Source organism: Pituophis catenifer, unplaced genomic scaffold (genome assembly GCF_029215685.1).
Source record: "Pituophis catenifer annectens isolate HBS135680 unplaced genomic scaffold, rPitCat1.0.hap2 SCAF_17, whole genome shotgun sequence".
Taxonomy (NCBI): domain Eukaryota; kingdom Metazoa; phylum Chordata; class Lepidosauria; order Squamata; family Colubridae; genus Pituophis; species Pituophis catenifer.
The window spans coordinates 14,084,438-14,112,118 of NW_027256897.1; the positions used below are offsets into that span (position 1 = coordinate 14,084,438).

At 46.0% G+C, this 27,681-nt stretch overlaps 1 protein-coding gene across 1 annotated transcript; it reads right to left on the bottom strand.

The window, feature by feature from the left end:
* Positions 1-201: 201 nt before the first annotated feature.
* Positions 202-26,610, bottom strand: WDR5 (WD repeat domain 5). The gene is made up of 14 exons (XM_070955644.1): positions 26,503-26,610; positions 25,565-25,701; positions 17,694-17,802; positions 15,867-15,940; positions 15,122-15,211; positions 10,183-10,272; positions 8,915-8,998; positions 8,739-8,794; positions 4,259-4,305; positions 4,087-4,162; positions 3,622-3,655; positions 3,070-3,144; positions 1,973-2,060; positions 202-1,141 (listed from the first exon to the last, which is right to left on the bottom strand). The coding sequence occupies exons 2-14, from the start codon at positions 25,643-25,645 to the stop codon at positions 1,041-1,043; spliced, it is 1,005 nt and encodes a 334-aa protein (XP_070811745.1). The 5' UTR covers positions 25,646-25,701; positions 26,503-26,610; the 3' UTR covers positions 202-1,040.
* Positions 26,611-27,681: the final 1,071 nt, after the last annotated feature.

A 27,681-nucleotide genomic window follows, 5' to 3' on the forward strand; every position in this document is an offset into this window, starting at 1 on the left:
CTCAAATACTGGAATACTGCTATCATGTCTCCCCTAATCCTTCTTCTCTCTACACTGGCCAGACCCAAAACCCACAGCCGTTCTTCATATGGTTTAGTGTCCAGCCTTGTTCACCTGAACCAGGTTACTGGTGTCCCAGGCAAAGCTGCTTGGATGCCACTCTGAAAACACTCACGCCAGGCAGCTGATCCTGCCGTCAACCACATTAAATCCCACTTTTTATTCTGCCGTATGGTCACTGTCCGGGATGCGTAGGACACCAAGAGTACCATTGAGAGAGAGGAAAAGGAGGAAGAAGTGTCGACGCCAGAAAAGATACAGTCATACTATTAGCAATACAAGTTCATACAGAGAAATTTTTCCAGATAAAAAAATTCTTTACACTTAAGTAACTGTACACATATTGTGAAATTTGCCAGAATGGTTTTAAAGTGTAAAAACAAGAAAATTAAAATAAAAGGGGGTCACGAGAACTGGTTCTTTTTTTTGGAGGGGAGGGGGCAAGAGGGAAAAAAAAGCCTTGGAAGATTTTCACCGCAATAGCATCTACCAGAGGGCACAGCAGGAGGGAAGGCTCTGGAAAACTGGGCAGGGAAGGGACCACATGGGGGGGGGGGCACATTGATTTGGTCGCACTGAAAATCATCTTCTGTCTTCCTTCATGAGGCCTATCGGGAACCCCCGAGCTCTTCTGCTGAAGGGTGCCTGAGATGGTCTTAAATAAGAACTTTAAAAAGGTTCTTTCTAGCCTGGGGGGGGGGATGGGGGACTGAACACCCCCCACTCCAAGCAGGGACGACTGCCTTCTCTGAGAAAGCCAAGGGGTTCCTCACACAAGGGTCAGGCCAAGGAAAAGGGCGCTTCGGTTCTCTGTTGGCCAAGGCTGCACCTCTTAACATCGCTCCGGACTTCCTGCTAATGCGGCTGAAATGTGGGTTGGGTTTTTTTCTTTCTTTTTTAAAAAACACAAACACAAAATACCCTCCGATTTTATGGACACCACCCCAACAGTCTCCACGTGATGCCGGTGCCAAAAGCACTTAACAGTCACTCTTCCAAAGTTTAATGGTTTTGTCGTTCTCTAGGGCTGCAGAGGCAATGATGTTTTCGGTTGGATGGCAAGCCGTGGAGATCACAACGTCTGTTGGGAAAGAGGGACCAAGATGCCCGTCGTTACCAGCCAGCACCCACCTGGCTCCTCACGAGAAGCCGCCCACTCAGGGAGCCTTGAGAAGAGGCCACTGCCCACCTCCACCCTTACCATTGAAGGGCTGGGTCCCTCCTTGGGCTTAAAGCATCCCGGGCATGGTCTCAGCCCATTGGCTGGCATTAGCCTCCCTGCCATAGCCAGAGGCCCCGGGGGCAAAGAACCATGGGGGGCTGGACAACCACCAAGGAGCAGCTCTGGCCAAGACCAGCAGTTGCAACTGGACAGTCGCAAGTGTGTTACTTTTGTGGCCAGGGGCATTGTGTTATGTTCCCACTCAACAAAAGCGCATGGCACCATCTCATTCTTTATTACCAGTGACCCTAAACATGTGCCAACAGTCCTGGATCCGGGAGGGGGGGGAGAGGGCGTGGGAAGGCACAACTACTTCAAGCAGGAGTCCCCAATATTCCCACCCAGCCCAAGGATCGAGGAGACCGCCTTGGCTGTTTGCAGCTTATGGTAAGGAGAAACCAAGCCCATTAAGACCCGCATCCCCCCCCCTCGGTAAAAGGGGGGGCCCTCCTGGTGGGAAGGAATTCTGGGGGCAAATAGTGGGAGTGGCCGGAATGCAGGATTGGGCCCCCAAAGTTCCAGGCCACGGCAGCAGGTCAAAAGGGGCCTCCTGACGTTTCTGCTTGACACAAAGCCGAAAACACTCATCCCCAAAGCCGTAGCTGTTTCAGGCCCGATTCTGATCGCCCAAGAGGAGGCCTTGTGCAGCCCCATCGCTCACGACTTCCCAGGCAGCCCAAGCGCTCCTACCTGTGTGCCCTTGCAGCTTCTGTACAATCTCTTTCGTTTGGAGGTTCCAAATGTACACCAGGTTGTCTTCCGAACCGGACACGATCCACTAAAGGGAAGAAAGGCATTCAGAAGGATCGAGCATGGCTGGGCCCAGGCGCAGATCCCGTCCGATGGGCTGCTTCTCGCTCTCCTCCCTCCTACCAACTAGTATCAGAAATGGGACTCCAGAGCCGGTTTTCTAAAATATCAAGACCTCAATAAGTCTCATCTTGGACAAGGTGCATCATAAAGAGGGCAGCAGCCTCCCTGCCTCAAAGTCAACACCCGGTGCCACCCCAGGCACTCCGTGGCTGCCACTTGATGTGACAAGTCTTCTTATGTCAGGCCTGGTGCCACCCCTTAGATTAGAGGTGTCAAACTCAAGGCCCGCGGGCCAGATCTGGCCCACGGGGTGTTTAGATCCGGCACGTGGGACCAGCCTGGAAATAGCAAGGGACTGGCCCACGGGGCCTCTGCCAGCAAACACGCCCCCCCCCCCGTGTTTTTAGTTTGTTATCTAAACAAACTAAAAACACAACAAAAGGAGAAATGTTTCCCCTTCTGCATTTGAGCATGCAAGAAGGGACAGGAAAGGAGAAAGGGAAAGAGGGAAGACAAAGAAAAAGAAGTGAAGATGGGAAGGAAGGAAAAAGAGGGAAAGGAAGAAAAAAGGAGAATGAAGACGGAAGAAAAAAGAAAAGGAAGAAAGGAAGGAAGGAAGGTTATGAGAGTGAGGGAGGGTCTCAGGGAAGCCCTGCATTATCAATAGGCCACCACAGGTGACTGACAGAAGTGACGAGCTGGCCACACCATGGCCACACCCACCCGGCCCTCTGAGGTCAAACCCAACCCTGATGTGGCTCTCAATGAAATCGAGTTTGACACCCCTGCCTTAGATCCTGTTCCCAAGAGAGGTGGTGCTGCTGCTGCTGCTGCTGCCTTACTTGATCTCGTCCCCTCACCCAGGCCCTGTCCCCGAATTCGAATACTGCTGGTTCAATTTCAATTCAGATGGCATTTGCAGCGATGAGGGAGACACGGGCTCCCCCCATGCAACTCAGAAAAGAGATGCTCACCTTTCCGCCAGTAACTGAAAAGTTGGCAAAGATGCAATACTTCTCATTCTTGTGACCCGTGTAAGTCTTGAGGCACTAGAAAAGAGAAAGCCACAGAACCACATATCATACTTCAGCAGGAGAGCCCAGACAGGGGAAGACCACTGCCATACGTGTGTGTCCGTGTCCCCTCCCTCTTACCTGGAAACCCAGAGACTTTTCCTCTGGACAAAGAGGAAACTTCTGCCCCAGATATCATGAATGCACCCTCACCTCTGCAGTCTCCTGAATTTTAGTGGTCTGGGAATATTTGGAAACTGGAGGCTATTTGCCAAGATGCATTAATTTCAAATTATTGTTTGAATTAAGCTTTTCCTGTGGGAGGACAGCTAGGAATAAAGTCAGCAGTCGGTGTGGTTAGTCTGAGACTGCTTAATCAATCCTTCACAGAGGGATCTCAGGAGGATCCGCTTCAGGGGGATCTCGCTTCTGCAGGAGGATTCGAGGGCCTCAGGCTAACTAAGCCTTCCGGGGTTTATGGGAGCATCTTCTGGATTAAACACAGGCACTCACCTTCCCTTTGCTGTAGTCCCAAAGCTTGAGAGTGCTGGAGGGAAGAGAAACACTCTGGTTAGAAAGGTCCACAGAATGACCCACAACACACACACCCTCTCCAGCTCCCTTGGGGCCCCTCTTCCTTTGCTCCCTACCAGCCCAGAAGGGAATATTTCTCTCGCTTTCTTCCCTGTATCTACCTGTTTGTTCACACCATTTGTTTTTCCCCTTCTTGAAAGAGTTTTAAAGCCACACCTGAATATTTGTTTTTTCCCTTTCTGACACCTTCATTTGAAAGTTTTGGGGGCAACTTGGCTCCCCGGGTTTTTCACTCCTGCCCAGCCTAGGAAATCAAAGAGCCAGGCTGGTCTGGGACTCTCCAGGGCTAGAAGCCCAGCGGGACCTTCCTCCCATCGCCCTGCTCAGCCTTTTCCTCCTCCCTCTTGCCGTTTTCTCTGGAAAATCGAATTCTTTGGCTCTTACTTATCCAGAGTTGCCGCTAGAATATATTTGCCATTTGGAGAGAATTTCACAAATGACACAGGGGGATTGTCATCATCTGAAAGAGAGAATGAAAGAAAGGCCTGTTTTCAGCACCACGTGGTGAAATGAGGATTTGCCTGAGCCAATTCCTTTTGGAGGGGAGCCAACTCACCAATCAACGTTTTCAAGCATTGGCCAGAAGCCGTGTCCCAGATCCGGCTGCAATGCCAAGGGAGTCACGTTAGTCAGGCAGAAAAGTTTGGGGCGGGGGGGGAGAGATGGATGGATAGGTGGCACACACAAACACATACAGCACAGCACAGCCAGGGCACTCTGAGTAGAAATGGAATAGACTCTTTACTTTACTTTTATTTGATTTGTATACCGCCCTACTCCCGAAGGACTCAGGGCGGTGAACAGCCAACAATAAAATACATACATACAAAATTTAAAAAAGCAGAAATAAAATCGAATTAAATAGTTTGGCCCAGACAGATTAAAACCCCAGTTTAAACAGATTTAAACTTTGAGGATTAAAAAATATTAAACATATTAAAATTATTTAAAAAGAGGGAGAAAGCTAGGCCAGGCCCGCCTGGTGAAATAAAAAGGTCTTTAGAGCGTGGCGGAAGGTGCGCAGATCCGGGATCCTCCGTATCTCCGGGGGGAGCTCGTTCCAGATAGTAGGTGCCCCCACAGAGAAGGCTCTCCCCCTGGGGGCCGCCAGTCGACATTGTTTGGCAGCCGGAGGAGCCCCTCTCTATGAGAGCGTACCGGCCGGTGGGAGGCTATTGGTGGTAGTAGGCGGTCCCGCAAGTACCCGGGTCCTAAGCCATGGAGCGCTTTAAAGGTGGTGACCAAAACCTTGAAGTGCACCTGGAAGACCACCGGGAGCCAGTATAGCTCGCGCAGGGTGTTACATGGGAGCGCCATGTTGCTCCCATAACCACCCGCGCGGCCGCACTCTGCGCCAGTTGGAGCCTCCAGGTGCTCCTCAAGGGGAGCCCCATGTAGAGTCCAGGCGGGAGGTGACGAGGGCATGAGTGACCGTGCGTAAGGAGTCCCGATCCAGAAAGGGACGCAACTGGAGAATCAGGCAGACCTGATGAAAAATCCTCCCAGTCATGGCCGTCAAGTGCTCTTCTAAAGACAGCCGTGAATCCAGGAGGACGCCCAAGTTGTGCGCCCTCTCCGTGGGGGCCAATGATTCGCCCCCAAGTCAGTGATGGCACCAACTGACTATATCAGGACGTTGGAAGCCACAGCCACTCAGTCTTGGATGGGTTGAGCCTGAGCCTATTCCTCCCCATCCAGATCCGCACGGCCTCCAGGCACCGGGACATCACTTCAAGGGCATCGTTGGGGTGGTCTGGGGTGGAGATGTACAGCTGGGTGTCATCAGCGTACTGGTGGTACTTCACCCTGAAACCATGGATGATCTCGCCCAGTGGCTTCACATAAATGTTGAACAGGAGGGGCGAGAGGACCGACCCTTGCGGCACCCCGCATGAGGGGCCTCGGGGTCAACCTCTGCCCCCATCAACACAGACTGCGACTGGTCAGAGAGAAAGGAGGAGAACCACCGCAACACAGTGCCTCCCACCCCTAACTCTTCCAACCGGTGCAGCATTATACCATGGTCGATGGTATCAAAAGCCGCTGAGAGATCTAACAGGACCAGGACAGAGGAGCACCCCCTGTCCCTAGCTCTCCAAAGATCATCTACCAACGCGACCAATGCCGTTTCCGTGCTGTACCCGGGCCTGAAGCCCGACTGGAACGGATCCAGATACGGCACTTCATCCAGGTGCTGGGTGAGCTGTTGCGCAACCACACTCTCAACAACCTTCGCCACAAAGCGAAGGTTGGAGACCGGATGATAGTTTACCAACATTGCCGGGTCCAGGGAAGGCTTCTTGAGGAGAGGCCTCACCACCGCCTCTTTCAAGGCGGCAGGAAAGTCACCCTCACCCAACGAAGCATTTATAATCCCCTGGAGCCAGCCTCGTGTCACTTCCCAGGAAGCCAGCACTAACCAGGAAGGACACGGGTCCAATAAACAAGTGGTCACGTTCAGTCTGCCCAGAATCCTGTCCACGTCCTCAGGGGTCACAGGATCAAACTCATCCCAGATAACATTCTCAAGACCTGCCCCTGTCTCTCCCCCTGAGACTACCCAGTTGGAGTCCAGATCGTCCCGAATCTGAGTGATTTTGTCATACAGATACTGAGCAAAACCCTCTGACTCTGGTAGCAGTGTTTCATTTGGCTTTGACGACCAAGATTGTTGGGGACAAGAGGCTGACTCTGTAAACTGCATAGAGAGGGCTGTAAAAGCACTATGAAGCGGTATATAAATCTTATTGCTATTACTATTAACAGGAACAGCAGGCCCTTCCTGCAAGCAACATCTGGATCAGGGGCTGTTTCACAAATGGTTTCTCAGGACGGTCACATTTTAGAGCAAAGGACTCAGAATTTCCCTCCATAAAAACTTTTGTTCTGAAATGGAAACCAGGAACTATGCGCATCGGAGGCCAGAAGGTAGCTGAGCAGAGAGTGGGGAAGGGAAGGGCTGGGGCGATTAGGGTGGGCTGAGCTCAAAGGGTGGCTAGGGGAGGGAGGGGGCCAGGATCAGGCGGTGCTCCCCTAAAAACCCCTCTGGGTTTTTCTCAGAGGAAACCAGGAGCCTGTAAAACATTCCATGCTTCAGTGTGGCCTGATTGCCACTCATCCCACTCCCGTCACTAAGCCACAGGTATGGAGGAGGAGGAGAGGAGGAAGATAAAGAGGAGGCGGCACTGAGCCCATCATGGCTAGGATGGTGCTGAGATTCTGATTTTTCAAGCTTCCAGCCAGGATTGGGAAGGAGGGACAATGGACACATCATCTGCCATCGCACAATGGCCGTTTCCCCTCTTCCCTCCGTTTTCATTTCTCTCAACAGACCTCAGTCCCACCAGACACCCCAGACCAGGGGATCCAGCCCACAGGAAGGCCAACGGCTTTTACTGGAGCTGGCCCTAAGGAATCTCCACATCGTTCGCTGACTCAAGGGAGGCCCTCCTGAACGCTGCCTCGTTTCTCGGAACTTTAAAAGGTTTTGGGGCCCCGTACCTCAGGAAGGCTCCCTGCCCTTTCCCCCCCCCCAAGGTCGCCTTCTTCCTTCCACCACCACAGGTCACTGGGCGTTCATTAGAAAACTGGTGGCCCACTGAACAAAAGGCCGTGCAACCCAGGCGTGCCAAGAAGGCTGCTCACCAACTGCTCCCCTGTCCTGGCTCTGAGGATGCCCCGACTCTCACCCAGGAAGCGGTTGCTAACGAGTCCCCCACCCCACCCAGCTCTCTATTCTCAGGCCAGGAGGCACAGCTGGCTTTGCAGGGTGCTCCAAGGAGCAGGACGGCTCCCCCTACCCGTTGGCTTCAGTGGAGCAAGGCTGGGCTTTCTATGTTCTTATTAATGCCAGACGGGGGTTTCCCTCGGCACCACTCCAGAATCCCACCTCTTCAGCATCAGGGTGAAGAAACTTTTTCAAATTAAAGCTTTCTCTACAATAATGGAACCTGCTCTTTTCTTTTTATGATCCCCTCCCAACAGGATCTCAGAAAGGAATGAGGAATTTGGGAGGGGGGGAAGGGGGGGGCTCTGCCAATTGGGAAGGGAAGGGAAGCCTTGGTGTGGTGGGAGATGCTGGCAAGAGGGTCAGGGCAAGAATAGGCCCCATCCTTGGGAGGGGGGGAGCCACCATTCTGCCCTAAACACCTTCCCTCCTGCCCGACCAACTGCTCTTCAGGGGTTGGGAGGACATGCAGCCCCTCTCCCAGACCGCCAAGGCCTTGTTTTCCACCAGGGAAACAGCCCAGAGTGGGAAGGGGAGAGCCAAGTGGGAGAAGCCAAGGCTGCATGTGGGGTTCAGCGGAGGCTGGAGGTCTTCAGGTTCCAGTTATCCAAAGGAACAAACTGAGGGACTCTTGGACCAAGCCAGGCCCCAAACTCCAGGCCCCACAGTTTCTCCCGGCTGTCCTTTTCTACAGGGCCCCAGGGCTGTCCGCCAAAGCTCTTTGCACAGCACAGAAAAGGCAGCTTCATGCAGCCCACTGGAGCGGGGGGGTGGGAGAAAGGAAGGCAACACAAAATAGGAACCAACAGCTCTTTTCTGAAACTTCCCCTCCCAATACACACCCCTCCGGCTTCTCCCCGGTCTTTGGGTCTTTGGGGAAAGAGCCAAACAGAGTTGGAAATGAGGCCAGAGTTGTTCGACCCCAATTAAATTCAAAAGGTCATATGGGAGGGAGATCCACCTCTGTAGTAGGTAGTGGCACAAACCAGGCCAGAGACTGTCCCATCTCTCTGGGCAGAGCCCGTTCAATGATGGGGTTCCTTTGCTCACAATTAGGGCTGAAGGTGGGAAGCAGGCCTGTGTGCCTTCACGGGACTTTTGCCACATGGCAAGAAATCCCACTGCCCCCTCCCCCTTCTTGAAATCAAGGCTGGAGTCACCGTGTTAATTCAAGGGACATGCACTCCCCCTCCCCCAGGCCAGCTCTGCCATGCCCTGTCCCAGTGGAAGAATGGCTTGCAAAGACCTGCTTTGCCCGGCTAGGCAGCCTTGACTCAGCACTGCAGGCCTTTCCTTGCTCCCTACTCACCACAGACCATCATAGCTGCTGGACACGATCAGGGAGCCATCGCGGTTAAAATGCACCTGAAGGCGAGAAAAGACCCTGCTATTTGGGGGCAGAGGGAAGGGAGGGAACAGGCTCTGGGGTCATCCCTCTTTTGCCCCACAGAGGAAAGCCTTCGCTCCCCAGGAATGAGAACCTACGGCAGAAACGGGATCCGAGTGGGCTGGCAGCGTTTTCAGGCACTTCCCCGTTTTGACATCCCAGATCCTGACGCTTTCGTCAAACTGGAAATGAAACAAAGGAGACAGTCAGAAATGGCGTTTTCTGGACCCCCCAAACACCTGAAGGGCTTCTGCTTCGGCAGGGGAGCATTTTCTGCTCTGAGGGAAGCCTGTCTCTCTGCCCCCCCTGGCCCCAGAAAGAGGCTCTAAACGATCCCTCTTGAGGTGAAGAGAGACCCCTCCTTCTCCCGGGGCAGAGGCTACAGGCCACAGAAAAGAATCAGAAAAATTCTCTCTGTGTTGTGGAGCTCAGCTTCCAGGGGGCCCTTTCCAGTGCCCTGCTATCACCCTCCTTTAACGACCCCATAATCCCTTGCGGGGTGGAGTCTGGGCAACTGAAGGGAGCTAGCAGAGTGTTTACTGGTCAGATGCCCTTCCTGTCGCCAATGCGGAGTTTTGTTCAGCCGATATATTCTCGTTATTCCAGTGCCCTGCTATGGAACCCCAAAAAGAGCCGTTTCTGACTCGGGGTGCCCAGAGTGCCTCCATTTCACACAGACTTTCCCCGAGAGGCTGACGGGGCTTGCGAAGCCCTTCCTCCTTCCCCCAGGTCACCCTCGGGCTCTCTTCCAGTAGCATCCATTTGTGGTGATGGTGGGCAATAAATGAAAATGCCAACCCCCACCCCCCCGAAGACACCTGCGTAGAAACATTTAATTTCTTTGCATGAAATGGCTGCCGGCTAAATGGGAGAGGCGGGGCTATAACTAATGAATATTTGAGCTATAATTTTCAGGAAAATTAAAAAAGGGCCAATCAAAATTCTAGCAGAATAAGACAGAAAGTAATGGGAGTATTTTGAAAAAGTTATTTTGCTGTAATCACTCATCTGAGATCTCCTGCTCGATTTGATCACATACATTACAAATTATTTAATAAGATTTTATCACCTATGGGGAAAATAACCAGGAAGAGAGAGAGATGATGCTAGGACTCATAGGAGACCTTCATCCTGCACCAGAAGGCCCACCTGGGGCTGGAAACCACAGGGTTCTCTTTGGCCCAGAGGAATCCAGAGCCCTTCCCTTCCAGGGCCATGGGGGTGTAGGGAGGGCTATGTTTTGGGGCCTCCAAAGGCAGAGCTGCAGCTCTAGAAAGCCAAGGAAGCCAGTCTGGCTGCAGGTCCCGAGAGCCACCGTGCATTTCTGCCTGAAACGGGAGCAAATCTTGCCCAGCCAGATGCTTACCGATCCTGAGACGATGAGGTTTGACTGAGGGTTGAAATTGCAGCAGAAGACGTAGTTGCTGTGCCCCTTCAGAGTTTTTAAGCATTTTCCCTACAATAAGAGAGAGATATATATTTTTATAACGTGCCCCACCCGCACTGATATAATCTGATGCTGAAAGGGAGCTGGCAAAACACTTTCCTCTTTTGTCAGAGCTCTGGGGGGGAAGAAGAAACGTATCCAGGCCTTCGCAAATTTCACTCCTGAAAAACGGGAGATGGGAAGGCCTCCTTCCAGCTGCCTCACTACTTTGCAACTTGGAACTGGCAGATAAAGCTGACTTGGGCTCTGGACGGGCATCTTTCTTCACAGAATTTGGCATTTCTTCTACCCTCAAAACAGGGCACTGTACACAAGAACTAGACACAATTTTTCCCCCATGCCATCACTCTGCTAAACAACTAAATCCCACAACACTGTCAAACTATTTAGTAAGACTGTATTATTCTCATCTTTCCTATATGACTATAACTTTGTTGCTTGTATCTTTACGATTTATATTGTTTTATTTAGTTTCCTAGTACGATTTATGTTGCTTATTTAGTATCCTATGATTGTCACTAAGTGTTGTATCTTATAATTTATGATGAATGTATTTTTATGATGACTATTTATCACTTTTCTACTCACTATGTACACTGAGAGCTTATGCACCGAAGACAAATTCCTTGTGTATCAAATCATACTTGGCCAATAAAGAACTCTATTCTATTCATTTCGCTTGGTGGGCTCACACCACAGGGCCCCTGGAAGGAGGCTGCCCTGTCAGACAAGCCACACAAGGCTGTTCTAACCAGGCAGCATCAGGACTACAGGCTGGCTGGGCAAGCAAGCCAGATGCCTACCTCCTGAATATACCACTCCGGCATCACCAGTCCATCCCTTTATCTTCAGCTACCTCGAACTTGTTTTTTGCCCACAGGACAAGCATTAGTGCCACACTATCAGAACCCTACCTGGTGTAAGGAATAGAATCACATTCAAAATTTTCAGATGGGGAAGATCATCCATGACAATTGAATATCTGCACCAGCTCTGTCATTTTCACCCAGTAAAAATCACTCCAAAGGCTCTGTAGGTTTTGTTTTTGCCAAAATACAGAAACATAACTGAGCAACAGGGTTGGGAAGGACCTTGGAGGTCTTCTAGTCCAAACCCCTGCCAGAGCAGGAGACCTGATACCATTCCGGGCAAATGGCTGCCCAGTCTCCTCTTAAAAGCTTCTAGTGATGGAGCACCCACAACTTCTGAAGATGAGTTGTTCCCCTGATTTTAAAAATTTTAATGCTCTTCCAGAAGAACTTGACAAGCTGGAATAAGTGCCAAAAAGCAACAGGGGACGTCCTATGTTTGGGTGGGAGAAATCAAAGGCCCAGAGATAGAGAACCATTCTGGACCACTGTATGGACAAAAAGGGTCTGGGTATCTCAGTGGAAGACAACCTGAGCCAAAGGCCAATGCAATCATAGGCCACATTAGCAGAAGCCAAGCCAAGCTAAGCCTCAAGATCAAGGGGAATCATCATTCTTCTCTGCTCTCTGGTGGGCAGCCCACATTGAGAATACTATATCCAGCTCAGAGAATTTTAAGATGGACCCTGACAGACGGGAGAGTGTCCAGAGGAGACTAACTAAGGCAGCAATGAAAAACTTATGAGGGGTATTTGGAGTTCTTAAAGAAGTTTAATTGGAAAACCTAACAGCTGTGGAGAAGTACCAGAAGGGCCATCGTTTAGAAAATAAGTAAAATTTGCTCGAGGCTCCCCCAGAAGACAGGAGCAAAAAACAATGAGATTAAGTGGCAAGGAAATTGATTTGGGTGGACATCAGGGAAAAAACTCTCAGAATTATGGAGTGTTCATCAATGGAGCAGCTGCCTCCTTGGCTGAAGATGTTTAAGCAGAGGCTGGAGAACCTCATATGAGAACACTGCAGTAGAGATTCCTGCACTGGGGAAGGGTCAGACTGGTTTCCAATCTTTACATTCCATGAAAATGAGACGGAATTCCTTTTCTATTTGGCAGAAAACAGATACTACTTTAGAACTGCCAAAGGAAAGGATCCATTTCAGTGGTGAAATTCAATTTTTTTTACTTCCAGTTCTGCGGGCGTGGCAGGGGAAGGATACTGCAAAATCTCCATTCCCACCCCAATCTGGGGCCAGCCAGAGGTGATATTTCCTGGTTCTCCGAACTATTCAAAATTTTCACTACCGGTTCTCCAGAACCTGTCAGAATCTGCTGAATAGCACCTCTGATCCATTTGCATCTCTAAACTCTTCTGCCAGCATTCCAATATTCTCTAGCTAACATACAATCTGAACTCCCTCTCTCTTCCTCAATGGAAAGAAAAGCTGTACTGGAAAACAGAATCATAGGGCTGAAAGGGACCTCAATGAAATTCCCTGGCCAAGGCAAGAGACCTTAGATCTATCCTTAGATCCATCTATCCTTCTATCCATCTCTCTCTGTCTCTCTCTCTCTGTCTCTCTCTCTCTCTTTCTCTCCTTCTTCTTTTACTTCAGATGTCAAGGGAGATAAAAGGTCTAGCTCTTGTTCTTCTGGTGGCCCCAACCATTGTTAATTGGTGCTATTGTAGTGTGTCTTTGTTGTTGTCTCTCCATCTTCTTTGGGGTCTGCCTTTGACCTTCTCTTTTTTTACATGCTTTGTATGGTTATGGAACTCCAAGACATCCTCTCCAGGTGAGCAAATCACTTTATTTGCTGTTTTTATATGCAATCTAAGACTGGTTCTACATCAATTCTTTTTCTTATGGTCTCATTTCTGATTTTCTCTCGTCTGGTCACTCCAGCAGTTTTCCTCAAAAATCCAAGACAAATGATTCTCAAAAGTCTCCAGCAATGGAGCATTCACAATTCCAAAGACAAGCTGTTCCACTGATTAATTAATCATTCTCACTGTCAGGATGTTTCTCCTTAGTTCCAGGTTGGAATCTAGCTTATTGCTTCTTGTTCTATCCTCAGGTAGTTTGCAGAATAAATCAATCCCTTCTCTGTGACAGCCCCTCAAATATTGGAAGACACCTATCATCTCTCCCTATTCTTCTCAACAGACATATCTAGTTCCCTTAACCATTCATCGTATGGGTTAGCCTCCATACCCCTAATCCTCTTTGTTGCTCTTCTCTGCACTCTTTCTAGGGTCCCAACAACCTTTTTGTATTGTGGTGACCAGAATTGGATCAGTGCAGTATAAAGCAGAACTATTGTTTCCTGTGATCTTTTTTTTTTTTATTGCAAAAGTTTTACAATTACATTTTCACCCCTTTTTTTTCACCCCCCCACCTCTCTCCCCAAACTTCCCGTCCTCCCTAACCCTCCCTAATCCTCCCCCCCCAGACTTCCCTATTATGTACTCATAACTAATAACACTGATATATAAACCCATCCCTCCCCCTATATAATTTTTTCCTCTTTTTCTCTTTACATTAAGCTATTTCTAATACATTATTTTCAAATAAAAGCTATTTGATACTTTCTAGTTTGGTATTTGTTCTGAACATATTCTATCCACCTTTTCCATTCCCATTCATAAGTCTCTTGTGAACAATCCTTTAAGTATGCTGAAATCTTCGCCATCTCTGCAAAACTAGCCATCTTCAAAGTCCATTCCTCGATAGTAGGCAAAGCTTCATTCTTCCAATATTTACCTATCAACAATCTTGCTGCAGTTATCATATACAATATTAGTTTTATTTCACCCCGTGTAAAACCCTGTTTCCTGTGATCTTGATGCTCTCCCTCTGTTGATACAATCTAGGACTGCACTGGCTTTTTTGGCAGCTGCTGCACACTGCTAATTCATAAGGTGAACTAGAGGTCTACTAGATCCCTCTGTTACTCCTATTGAGCCAGGTACCTCCTATTGTGTACCTGTGCGCCTGGTTTTTCCAAAGTGCAGGACCTTATTTCTCTTGCCAATGAAGAACTGAATCTTTTGAATAGAGCCCAATGCTTAATTCTGTCAAAATTGTTCTGAATCTTGAGTCTGTCTTCCAAAGTGTTAGCAATTCCTCTCAACTTGCTATCACCTGCAAATCTGATGAGCTCCCCTTCATCTAGAAGTTGAAGAGTACTGGGCACAAGACAGAACCTTGAGGTACCCCACTGCTTACTTCCCTCCATGTAGAAGTAGTCCCATTAAGGACTACACATTGAGTGTGGTTAGTCAGCCAGTTATGAATTTATCTGGTGGTCACATTTTTCTATCTTGCCAAGAAGTAGGTTGTGGTCTCCCTTGTCAAATGCTTCACTGAAATAAAAATGTACTATGTTCACAGCATTTCTCTGGTTCACTAATTTAGTCACTTTGTCAAAGAAGAATGTAAGGTTTGTTGAACACGGTCTGTTTTTAACAAACCATGCTGGCTTCATTATTGATTTCTAGGTGCTCACAAATTTGCTATTTGATTATCTTTTTTAGGATTTTCCCAGGTATTGATATTGTATACTGGCTTGTAACTCTCTTTTTACTCTCCTGAAGCATCATTTTCCATCCCAACCAATCAAGGCCAGAAACAAATAAAGAGGGAGCAGCCTCTTCTTCTCTGCACTCCCTGACTTCCTCCTGGAACAGAGGGCAGGGGAAAACAGCAACTCCCCTTCTGTGTTTTCATATATACGCACAATAAGATTAAACACCTGTGAAATCATCAATTCTCTTAGTAAAAGTTAACTGATCCTGGAACTGCAACAAGAAACTCTCTTCAGGTTATATATTAAGGCAGAGAAGAGAAAATTAAGGACTGCAATTAAGCCTGATTGGAAAAAAAGAGGGACTTTTTGGATCAGGGCGTATGTCAGATGTGGTATGAAGTGTCTCTCCAAAGGTGAAGTTCTTGGCCACTGAACTGTATCTGAACACTATCAGTAACTTCTTACCGAGCTGACGTCCCAAATCTTGAGAGTTTTGTCATCGGAGGCAGAAACAAGAAGATTAGAATCAGATGACCAAGCAACATCAGAGATTCCCTGCAAAACAGAAAAAATGATTTCTTCTTCACCCAAAGTTTGAAAAATGTCATCCCTCCCCAGGAGCTGGCCCTACCAACTGCCGGGTGATCAGGAGTTGCTCATGAGAAGCCAGACTGCTAGGAAACCTCAGGGATGTAATGACATTTGGAAGCTTAAAACAAAATTGGAGAGCAGCAATAATCATTTCTTTTATAACACCTACATGGACATCACAAAGAATTAGCTTGACCTGGAAAAGCCTTCGTTCAGGAGGGGACAGGTGCACAGGTGTATCTTTCCATTCAGAGAAGAATGGCAGCAGATTCCTCCAGCAAATGCTTTACTTGATACAACTCCTGATGTGTCCAACTACTCCTCAGTAGTGGTTTAGGAAGTGCTTTCAAAATCTGTCTCCCTATGTTTGTGGTCAAACATTGTCTAATCTAGAAATCTCTCTTCCCTTTATGCTTTTTGTCCCCAAAGTATGATCTGTCTAATGTTATGACCGAGAGGCCACCTCAGTGATAGAAGCCAGGCTGTAACTTCCTCCTCATGGCTTATTAGAACTCCTCCTTAGGAAGGATTTTGCTAAGAAAGAGGATCCTATATCTTGGGACCATCTTAGTTAAATCTGCAAGGAGCATCAAACTCCCATCCCATGTATCATACTTACCAGTTTATGTCCAGACATTGTTTTTTCAAACTTGCCATCATAAGCACCCCAAATTTTAATCAGCTTATCAGCCGCTAAAAAAAAAGGGGGAAAAAGTGAAAATGATTATAAAAGTCAGTTTGCCACCCATAACTTTGTTTGCTGTGAAAGCAAGTAGATCTCATTTAATGTTGTTTAGCTATCATTTGAAGTTATGATGGTGCTGGAAAAGGGGTACTTATGACAGGTAGTGGCCCTCAGTGTGTCCCTGCAGTCACGTGATTGGCTTGTGGAAGCTTGGCAACTGGCAGACAGTTAACCCGGTGAGAGTTGGAGAAGGCAGGAGCTGCTTTCCCACTCGGATGACGAGGGAGGCTGAGCACTAACCAGCAGAGCCAGCCATAAAGTATTGTGAACACGGACATTTCACTTTCATCTTTACAAATGTCCAGCCGACAAATCCATTCACAGTGAGCTCTGATAAAGAATTCCAAAGTTCAGGGGCTTCCACTTGTCTCCGCCCAGTCCAGATCATGGAGAACCAATGTATGTTGTGCAAAATTATGAAATGTTTATACCAATCATAAAAATACCCTTCCTTGATACAACACTGAGCATATAAACAGCCTTAAGAAATCCTAATTCTGCCAGTTTTACAGATGCTCTCCCACTGTACCAAGGACAATTTTTCTCCGGTTAAAATGTCATGTATAACTTAAAAGAAAGTACAGATAACAAATGCACAATTAAAATAGCAATAAGAAGTAGAGTACCAGACTCCTGCATTTTGAAATATAGCATATTATCGACATTGCTTTAAACCTTTCAAATATCTGAACCTGATACTCAAGAAGAGAACAAATGGGAAGCCATGCCAGCTTCCCAGAGAGCAGAGATTCCACAACTGGATGCCTTGGAGAGGAAAATGATGCTACCAGCTGCTTTAACTGCAGTGATAATTGCAGAAAGTCTGATGAGGACACACCAGGAACCAATAGTCTGTAGAGCTTCTGTGTCATCCCGGTCATGGTTGTCCCAAAGATGCTTTTTCAGGAGGCAACTGGACTTCCTTGTTTTTTCTTTTGAAGACATTTTGCTTCTCATCCAAGAAGCTTCTTCAGCTCTGACTGGATGATGGTGGGGAATGGAAGGATTTATATTCCTTGCAGACAGTTGGTCATTTGCATCCTTTTAGAGGGTCCTTGAAGGACTTGGAGGTTTATCTGTGTCCTCAGGATCACCTGAGTGGTGCAAATGGTTCAATTTTTCCCTCTGGAAATCCATTCCTACTGCCGCACCATTCCAAGGGTCTTCATCCCAAATTGTATAGTTAAAAGTCTGTAGAGATTCTGTGTCATCCCGGTCATGGTTGTCCCAAAGATGCTTTTTCAGGAGGCAACTGGACTTGTTTTTTCTTTTGAAGACATTTCGCTTCTCATCCAAGAAGCTTCTTCAGCTCTGACAGGGGCTCCATTCCCCACTATCCTATCAGAGCTGAAGAAGCTTCTTGGATGAGAAGCAAAATGTCTTCAAAAGAAAAACAACAACAAAGTCCAGTTGCCTCCTGAAAAAGCACTTTTGGGACAACCAGGAACCAAGGCAAACTGCTTCTCTGGAGCCACCCCAGTCAAAACCCCTGCTCTTCCAAACCCATCCCAAGGACACTGGTGGGCTTCTGAATAACAATTGCTCAGAAGGAAGCCTCCACTGTGTGACACATATATCCAAAAATGTAAAAAAAAAAAACCGACATTTGGCTTCTACTTTAAAATTACCATTTTAATTTTAATTCTTTTAACTGGGATTACATGCTGTAGAAAGAAAAGAAGGGAACAGAAGGATACTTACAAGAACTAGCCAGCCACTCCCCATTGGGACTGAATTTTACAGAGGAGACGGCTTTGGTGTGTCCTGCCAATGTGAACTTCAGGGCATAGTTGGGTTTCACAGGTGCAGGCTGGCAAAAGAAAGTGATGTTAGGTCAAGAAACAACTTGTCCTCTTTACACACGGCCAAGCAGGGGCTATGCAGTTCCATCACTCCCCAGGATCCCCCCAAACCTGCTCTTTGTACCTCCCTCCCGGCAGCAGAGGAACAAGGACTGGGACCTTGGCAGAGAGCTCTGCAGGAAGGCTGCTTTGGCTTCAGGGAGGCCAAACAATCCCAATAAAACAACAATTGGGAGATCTATTATTTCACGGCCCTTGTCTCTGAAGTTTTGTTCCAATGCTTTCAAGATGGCTCTTCAGTGCTTTTTTCCTAGGGTTGAAAGAAAGCAACTGGCCTAAAGTCACCCAGGCAGCTCCCACACCCGAGGGGAGATTAGAACTCGGTCTTGGTCTGGCTTCTAATCCAGCCCCTTAACTGCTACGAAAAACTGGCTTTCGGGAACTTCCGGTGGCTCCGCAGACGTCGAGGACGGTCTCCATAGACCGCCAGCCACCCGATCTGTAAAAACCGCCCTGACAGCGCTAAACAGCTGTCCGGCGGTTTGAAAAAACTCTCCTTCGGGCAAAGAAGGAGAGGAGAGCCGGAGGGGGTGGGTAGAGCTCCCCGATAGTCACTGGATTAATTCCAGGGACTCGGAGGGTGAGAGCTCCCCAGTTCACCCCTCCCATCGCTCCGGATCGCTGGTGCCTCTGTCTTCAGAGCAAGACGTCTGCGTCCAATTCTGCCGGCAAACAGTGAGTTTTAATGATTTTCAACAAGGCAGACAGAGCGGAAGCAAGAGTGCAAGCTTTTTAAGAGAAACAGAACTTAACTCTGTGAATACATTGTTGCAAACGGAGCTCTCTGGAGCTGGAGGCTGGGAGGAAGCCTTTGTTATGGGCGGAAGGGAAAGTGAAAGTTAAAAGGAAACTGTTTGTTAATAGCCCTCTGCCTGAAGAGAAAACTACTGGGCTTTGAGTATAGTTTGAAGAGAGGATTGTTTATTTTGGAAAAACTTTGGAATATACTTTCTAAGACTGTTTACAAGATTTTCTGGCTGTAAAAGGAAAACTTTTTTTTAAATAAAATGGCTGCTAAACAACTAAAGCCACCAACTTCTAAAGGGGGAGGAGGTTCCCCTGTAGTGACTCAAAAACAACAACTTCCGGCTGATACACAGTCACAAGACCTTAAAGAATTTATAATGGGTGCCCTGAATAATCAGACAGAAATGATGAAAGGATTTTCAGAGGAGTTAAAGAAACTTACAAGTGTGGTGGAGGAAAAACATGATGAAATAAGAGATGATATTGTCTTTGCAGTTTCAGGACTGGCTACTCACATGTTAAAGATTGAGGAGAGAGTGCGGGAAATTGATGATGCTAATTTGGAGATTGCAACTAAACTGGGAGAGGTTATGATACAGACAGAGAAAGTGGATGACGAGATGGTTATGTTACAGTACAGGTCAATGGAATTTGCCCTGAGGCTGAGAGGTTTGAAAGAAAAGAGTGGTGAAAATTTAAAAGATGTTTGTTCCAATGCTTTAGCAGAGCTGATTCCAGAAAGGCCAGCAGATGTGGCAATTCAAATGGACAAAATTTACAGGGTCAACTCCTGGCTGGCAAAACAAAAGCAGCTACCAAGAGATGTGGTGATCTATTTTACAACAAGGAGAGTTAGAAATGATATTTTGCAAGCGTCTTATAGAAATAAGATTAAAGTGGAAGGACAAGAGCTGGTGGTCCTGAAAGAGCTTCCTCCTAAAATGTTAAGAGATAGAAAGCAGTTTGGCTTTTTGGTGAACGAACTAAGAAACCAGCAAATTCAGTACAGATGGGATGTCCCATTTGGGATAATAGTGCCATACGCTGGGCAAAGACATCGCTTAAACACAGTTGGAAAAGCAAAAGATTTTTATGCCAATGTTTTAAAGGCTGGAAGGCCACCCTCACCAGGGGGTGCTAGAAAGCAATTGGAAATTACTCAACAAGAGAAAGATGGAGGGCAACCACAAACCTATGCTCAAGTATTAGCTGGAGGAGCTATTCTGGAAGAAGATCCATTACTGACTGGGGGTTCACCACCAACTTTGGAGTCATTAACGATGATTCAGCTGCCAAAAGATCAACGACTGACAAGGGCTACCTATAAACAACATATGGCGCAACAGCCTCAAGATCCAACTCAACAAGCCCAAAAAACGCAAGCTGTGGGAGGAGCTAGGCCGAAGTCTAAAATGGCGGAGGAGGTTCAGCTGATGCTCTCGAAGCTTGGAACGCCCAGAGATGGCAAATAAATTTCTATCTTGGAATGTTAACGGTTTAAATTCTCCACAAAAAAGAAAGAAAATATTTCATTATTTGAAGCAATTTCAGAACGATGTTATTTGTTTGCAAGAAACGCATATTAAATCTTCAGATCAAAAGTACCTGATAAATTCGAAATTAGGTACACATTTTGTGGCATCAGCACCAGAAAAGAAAAACGGCCTAGTAATATATGTTAAAAGAGGCTTAGTGGCCAATTTAATTGAGGCTGATACTCAAGGTAGATATATCGCAATTGAATTAATAACACAGAGTGGGAAGCTGCTTGTAATTGGAGTATATGCACCTAATCAACAACAAGATAAATTTTACAAACTTTTACATACTAAAATACTACAATGGGACTATAGATCCTTATTTTTAATGGGTGATTGGAATGGGGTATTAGATACCCAGAAAGATAAAAAAAGTCTTTCCAAGATCTCCATGCGTGCTAAGTTGCCTAAATCTTTTTTTGATATTTTGGAGGATATGGAGCTTAGAGACGTTTGGAGAGAAAGGAACGTATTGGAGAGTGATTTTACTTTTTTCTCAGACAGGCACCAATCTTTTTCGAGGATTGACTTTATATTAATTACAAACGATCTTTTTTCTAGGGTGAAGAGTACGAAGATATGTCCAAGAACTTTAACTGATCATAGCCCAGTTTGGGTGGAATTAGAGCAGGAGAGAGGGGAAAGGAGGTCTTGGAGGCTAAATGAGAATTTATTTAGATATGAAGACAATCTGTGTGAGCTTAAAAAACAAATGAAAGAATTTTTTATTAATAATATGAATAAAGGAACATCGATGGAGATGGTATGGGATGCGTGTAAGGCTTATATGAGAGGAACATTAATCTTTTTGAATAATAAACATAGATTAAAACAACAAAATAGACGGAAAGAGATAGAGGAGGAAATTAAAAAGAAAGAACAATTACTTATAATTAATCCAGGAGATAAAAAGGCAAAAGATATGATTAATATTTTAAGACAGCAATTTAATATGTTAATGGCGGGGCAAGTAGCAACTAGCATACAATATGCCAGACATAACACATTTTGCAATGCTAATAAACCTGGGAGATGGTTGGCTTACACGATGAGGAAAAAACAGAAATCACGTATTATAGATAAAATAGAATTTAGAGGTAAAGAGATTTATCAACAGAATTTAATAAAAAAGGCTTTTTTGGAGTTTTATACAAAACTATATGCCAAAGATGCAATTCGAGATGTTGATATTGATAGATATCTAAAGATGGAGATTCCTGAATTAACGTTGGAACAGAGAGATAGATTGAATCAGCCAATAACTTCTGAGGAAATTGTTGGAGCAATTAAACAATTAAAAATAGGTAAGGCTCCGGGAACAGATGGACTAACAGCTGTTTATTATAAACACTTACAATCCGAAATGTTAGAACCACTAAAAAATTTATTTAATAAGATACAATTAGGAGGAGGAGTACCACCCTCTTGGAAAACAGCCTTTGTTTCATTAATTCCAAAGGAGGATCGAAATTCCATTAAACCGGAGAATTTTAGGCCAATTTCACTTCTGAATACTGATTATAAGATTTTTGCTAAAATATTAGCCAATAGACTAATGCCAGTTATGCAACAAATAATTCACAGTGATCAATCAGGGTTTATAAAAGGTAGATAAATGAGATACAATGTTAGACAAATTGTAAACTTATTGGAATATTTGGAAAAAAATAACCAAGTCCCTGCAGCGTTTATATTCTTGGATGCAGAGAAGGCATTTGATCGTTTGAACTGGCAATTTTTGTTTAAGATAATAGAGAAAATGCGCTTTGGGGAATATTTTACACAATCAATTAGAGCGATATACCAGCAGCAATCAGCACAAATCATAGTTAATGGAGGTTTAACAGAGGCTTTTAAAATTGAGAAAGGAACAAGACAGGGGTGTCCTCTGTCCCCATTATTATTTATTCTGACTTTGGAGGTATTACTGAATAAGATACGTGATTCACAAAAACTGAAGGGTATTGTAATTAGACAACAAGATTATAGATTAAGAGCCTTTGCAGATGATTTGGTTATTACCTTATCTCAACCTACAGAGTCGGCTCCATACATATTGGATATAATTAATCAATATGGGAAGGTATCAGGATTTAAAGTTAATGCACATAAGACAAAGATGATAGTTAAAAATATGACTACATTTGAAAGAGACAAATTAGCAAGATTAACAGATTTTGAAATAGTTAAAAAGGTTAAATATCTAGGGGTATACATAGCAGCTTCAAATACAAAATTATACAAAAATAATTATGAGGTACTTTGGCAGAAGGTACAGAAGGATATGGAAAATTGGAAAAAATTACAGTTGTCTTTATTGGGAAGAATTGCTGCAATTAAAATGAATGTTTTACCTAGATTTTTATTTCTGTTCCAAATGATACCTGTGCTTAAGAAAGATGAAAATCTGAGAGAATGGCAGAAAGGTGTTAATACTTTTATTTGGGCAGGGAAAAAACCCAGAATAAAAATGAAAATTATACAAGATACACGTGAAAGAGGGGGTCTTAAAATGCCTAATTTAAGATTATATTATGAAGCAGCGGTTTTATCACAAATCAGTGATTGGTTTAATTTAACTGAGAGGAGAATTTTGAATTTAGAAGGTTATGATTTGTTATATGGATGGCATGCCTATTTGTTATATGACAAAAAAGTGGATAAAGTATTTAAGGTTCATATATTAAGAAATGCTTTGTTAAGGGTTTGGAAAAAATATCAATATAAGTTAAATTATAAGATACCTTTATGGGCAAATCCTAGACATGCAATAGAAAATATAAGTATAGAACAAAAACAGGAGGTGATTACTTATAAAGAGCTTCTTATTATGGAAAGGGGGGCAATGTATTTGAAATCTTTAGATACACTGAGAGAAGAAGGTATAATTTATACATGGTTTCAGTATGGTCAACTTCAAGCTAGATGGAAGGAAGATCAAAAAACTGGCTTTGTGCAAAATGAAGAGAATTTGGTAAAACAAATTAGAGATCAAAAACAAATGCATATTAAAAGGTTGTATAATGCTTTATTGGAAATAGATTCTGAGACAGAATTGGTTAAAGACTGTATGATTAAATGGGCACAAAATTTTCAAGAGCCAGTAATGATGGAAACTTGGGAAAAGATTTGGATTAGAAATGTGAAGTTTACACAAGCACAAAATTTAAGAGAAAATTTTTATAAAATGTTTTATAGATGGCATTTAGATCCTAAAAAATTATCATGTATGTATTCTAATGTGCAAGCTAAATGTTGGAGATGTGACTGTGATGATGCAACTTATTATCATATATGGTGGACTTGTAGAAAAATCAAAGCATTTTGGATAAAGATTTGGTGGGTGATCCAGAATATTCTCAAAAAGAGACTGAAATTTACTCCACAGTTGTTCTTATTGGGTATAACTACGGACTGTACAGTTGCAGAGACTAAATTGATTTTGAACTTGATAACAGCAGCAAGATTGTTGGTAGCACAATACTGGAAGAAGGACTTTTTGCCTACTATTGGTGAATGGATACTGAAAGTAACTAATTTAGCTGAAATGGCTAAAATTTCAGCATATCTGAAGGATCACACACAAGAAAGGTACATACAGGACTGGAGAAGATGGATTGATTATATACAAAATAAGTATCAGACCAAAAAATATCAAATAGCTTATGAATGATTTCTTTTATTTGTATAAGCGTTATATAAGTGACATTAGAAGTATTATGTTTAAGAAATGGGATTTTATATATGGGGGGTTAAGAATTTTTTTTTTAGGGATGTTAGTTTAATGATTGGTTATGCAATTTAGATTATTGTTAGAGATCAATAGAAATACCTTGTGTTCTGCTCTGGGAAGTCGGGGAGGGGGAGGGGGGGTTGTGGGGGGTGATGGGGGGTTGTGGGGAAAATATGTTTGTTTTTTTAAAACTTTTTCAATAAAAAAAAAAAAAAAGAAAAACTGGCTTTCGGGATCCTTTTATTCGGATTGATTGAATTACCAGAGAAGTATGTGAAAACAAGATGGTGCAAATGCAGATAATGAGTCACTTTTGAAATCTGCTCCTTCACCAATTAGAAGACAGTTTTAATAAGTGTCTAAAAATTCATTTTTAGAAGAGAGTTCTCCATTCAGAGAACTAAATGAATATTTTTGGGCAGAAGCCATATATCTGCAAATGCCATGTATCTGCAAACAGCTGCCTGGCAGGGGGGCTGTGACATTTGCATCCTCCCAGCAAAGCAGCTGGAAGGCAGAGCTAGACTAACTGGAACGAAGTCTGACCCTAGACAGAAGTTCCTTTGCAACAGCATATTCAGATCAACTGGCAAAGCTGTTAACTGTCACAAATCCAGTACTGTGTGGTTTCCTCTTTAACATTTTACTGTCCTGATGAAGATAAATTTATTAGGCTATTCAGATATAGTTTGCATCTTTCCAAGAACTTTTTAAGAAAAATACTAGAGTCAGGCACACTTGAAAATGTTACAGGTGGAGATCGGGGCTCCGTTCTGGAGCACAGGCTTAATGCAGAGAATCGAAGAATTCCGAATAAAAGAATTGCAGGCTGTATGGCTAGAAAATGTCCATTTGTATCTGGTTCTATTCTCAGTTGTTGACATGTAAGTTGTTTTGAGTTGTGCTTTGTTCTAATTATGGCAGATACAGGTGGTCCTTGGCTTACAATAGTAATTGGGACCAGAACGGCAGTCGTTAAGTGACACAGTCATAAAATGTGACATCAAGTGACCATGTCACTTAGCACTGGCAATTCCAGCAATTCCAGCAGTCCCAGCTGCAATTGTTAAGTTGCAATTCTGAATTCCTGCCAGTTTCCCTATCGACTTTGCTTGTGGGAAGCCAGCAGGGACCCTGTAACAATTGGAACTACAAGGGCCCATATTTTAAGTACCATTTGCTAAGCAAATGATCATATCTTGAGAACTACCTGTATCTCAAAAGTTTGATCAGTAGTTAGAATAGAAATAAAGATGTGTTTCTTATATATGGCACATTTTCAGATGCTCAGTATCCAACTCTTTATCTACATTATAGTAGAACCTTTTTTGTATTTCCCATATTTTTCTTTCTTTATTTGTATCTTGGATTTATATGTTAACATAGTTAGTTGATATTGCTCAAATCAATAAAGTTCTGGCAGAAAGTTACTAGAATATAAATACGTGAATTCAACAATTGCAAAGTTGCGGTTGTGGTTAAACCTATCACGTACTGGAACAGATGGCACAATAGCCTGCTTCTCCGGTCACAAACATAGTTTATGCTTAGATGTGATGGCTCCATGAGCAACTAAATCCTACCAGCAAGAAGAGAGGTAAGTATTCTCTCAGCAAAATGCAGGTTTTCATGTTCCTCGGACTCTCCCAAGGAATTCTACTTGGACTTCCAGGCCAGAAGCTTTCCACTCACCTTGCTCTGATTAGTTGAGGAGGAAGGAGCCGACTGTGGTTTGGCTGACTCTGCATCAGGTTTCTTCTCTTCCGTAGCCATGATGGTGGGAAGCACAAGCCAGGATTAGGCGGTCTCAAAGGAAGGTTCACCTCTCTCTGGGGAGAGAAAGAGAAAAGGCATTTTACTTTTAAGATACTTAAGGCATCTGAGAGCAGCAACATGACCGTGGCTGGGAAGACGCAGTGGGGCATTTCACCCACCAGTGAAATAAACTGGGAGGGAGGACGCATCCCAGGACATTGTGAAGCCGTCCAACGGCAGTGAGCTTCTGCCAGCCAACCTACAAAGCCCATAAGTGGCTCTGGAAGGCAAGTCCCATCCGGACAAGGCAATCAGCTGCAGGGCCAGGCTTTTACCCAGGAAGCCTGTGTGGCACAATTGGCTTCCCCCCCCCCCGGCAATAATATGAAGGGGACGTGGCAGACTTCTGTGGATTACTCAGGAGGGGCCCAAAGTGAAGCAGGAGGGAGGCTGCACAGCCCCTTCCAACAGCTCACTGCCCCCCCCCCCCCACATGGCCCTTGAAGAGGCTGGACTCCATTCCCAGCCAGGTAGTTGGGGGTTTATGGGGGTTGAAGTCCACCTTCTTCCAGGGCGGGGGGAGGGGGCGGGGGGCCCCTCCCAGGCAAAGGAGACGCAGCCAGCAGAAGGGGGGGGGGGTCTCTCTTGTGGGGGGGGGGTCCCGGACCCGGCCTTCCCCTCCACGGTCACCAGAGCAGGGAAGCCTCGCGGGACCCTCCCGGGAGGAGCGGCGGCCGCAGCGGCGCGAGGGAAAGCCTCCCGAGGACCTCCAGCGGGCGGAGGCCCCAAACGGACCGTCCGCCCAGCGGCGCCGCGTGGGAGGCTGCGGCCGGCCTACCACGCCCGCCCGTCGGCGCGGCTGCCGGCTGACTCACCGGGCCGCTTCCTTCGCGGCGGGTCTCGCGGGGTCCTCGGGCTCCGCCGCCGCCGCCGCCTCCCTGCGGGCCGCCCGGCGGGAGGGAGGGAGGAGGGAAGAGGGAGGGGAAGCCGCGCGAGGCCTCGCGCAGGCGTACTGCGGGCGGTCAGGCGAGGCAGGCGCGACGCTGCTCTTTGCGCTGGGCTTGCCCTGCTCGCGCAAGCGCAGAGGCTCCCAGTAAGGCGTGCCGGGACACGCCGGGCGGAAGCGCCTCTCGCGGCTACGGCGGGCCTAGAGGATCAAGAGGCGCAGGCGCGTAGTCCGGTTCGGCGGGAACTTCCCAAGGAGGGAGGACGACTCCGCAAGCGCAGCTCACGGGCTGAAAGGTCGTATCTCATTCTCATACAGGGGTCTCCAAACTTGGCAACTTTAAGACTTGTGGACTTTAATTCTGGGAGTTGAAGCCCACAAATCTTAAAGTTGCCAAGTTTGGGGACCTGTCATAGAGCAACAGGAGAATCCGTCCAACAACGCGGAAAACGTAAACTAGCCTCCCGCGAGGGCTCCGGCTGCCTGGATCTTCGGGGAATCCTTCCGGACGCTGCAGCGGAGACCCAGCCCTGCTTAACGGGTCCCTAGAGATGAAGCTGTTTAGGGACCCGGAGTCTGCAAACTCTGGCAGATCTGATCGGCAGGTGAACTCTCAAGTAACCAGGCACTGTATGAATGAAGTAAGGCTTTACGGGTCACAACCAACACTTGAAACACACCCAGAAGAAAACTGGCCACCAGTGTAGTTCACAAAGCAGAAGTGCCCATGGCTGCCCGCCCTGCTGAATTCTAGACCGGAGGAAGCTTCTCATTCATTGGGCTTCAAGGGCAGCTTGAAGTGCAAGTAGTCCTTGACTTACGAACGCTCAGCAGCCATTTGAAAGTACAGTGGTGAATGGACTATCAGGGAAGGTCACAAGCCGCTTCCTTTCTCCTGCCCAGTGTGCCTGTTCCCTTCCTTTCCCTGGGCCAGAAAGTTAAAAAGATTTTTTGGCTCAGGGAGGGCAGCGGTGATTCTGCCCACCCTAAGGGGCACAAGTTGGAGAAAGAAAACGCTGTATGCCACCACTACCAGGCTGGAAAGTTAGGCCCCTGTAGTGGGGAGGGGACCTGGTCCACTGGGCAGGAGAAAGGAAGCAGGGCTCCT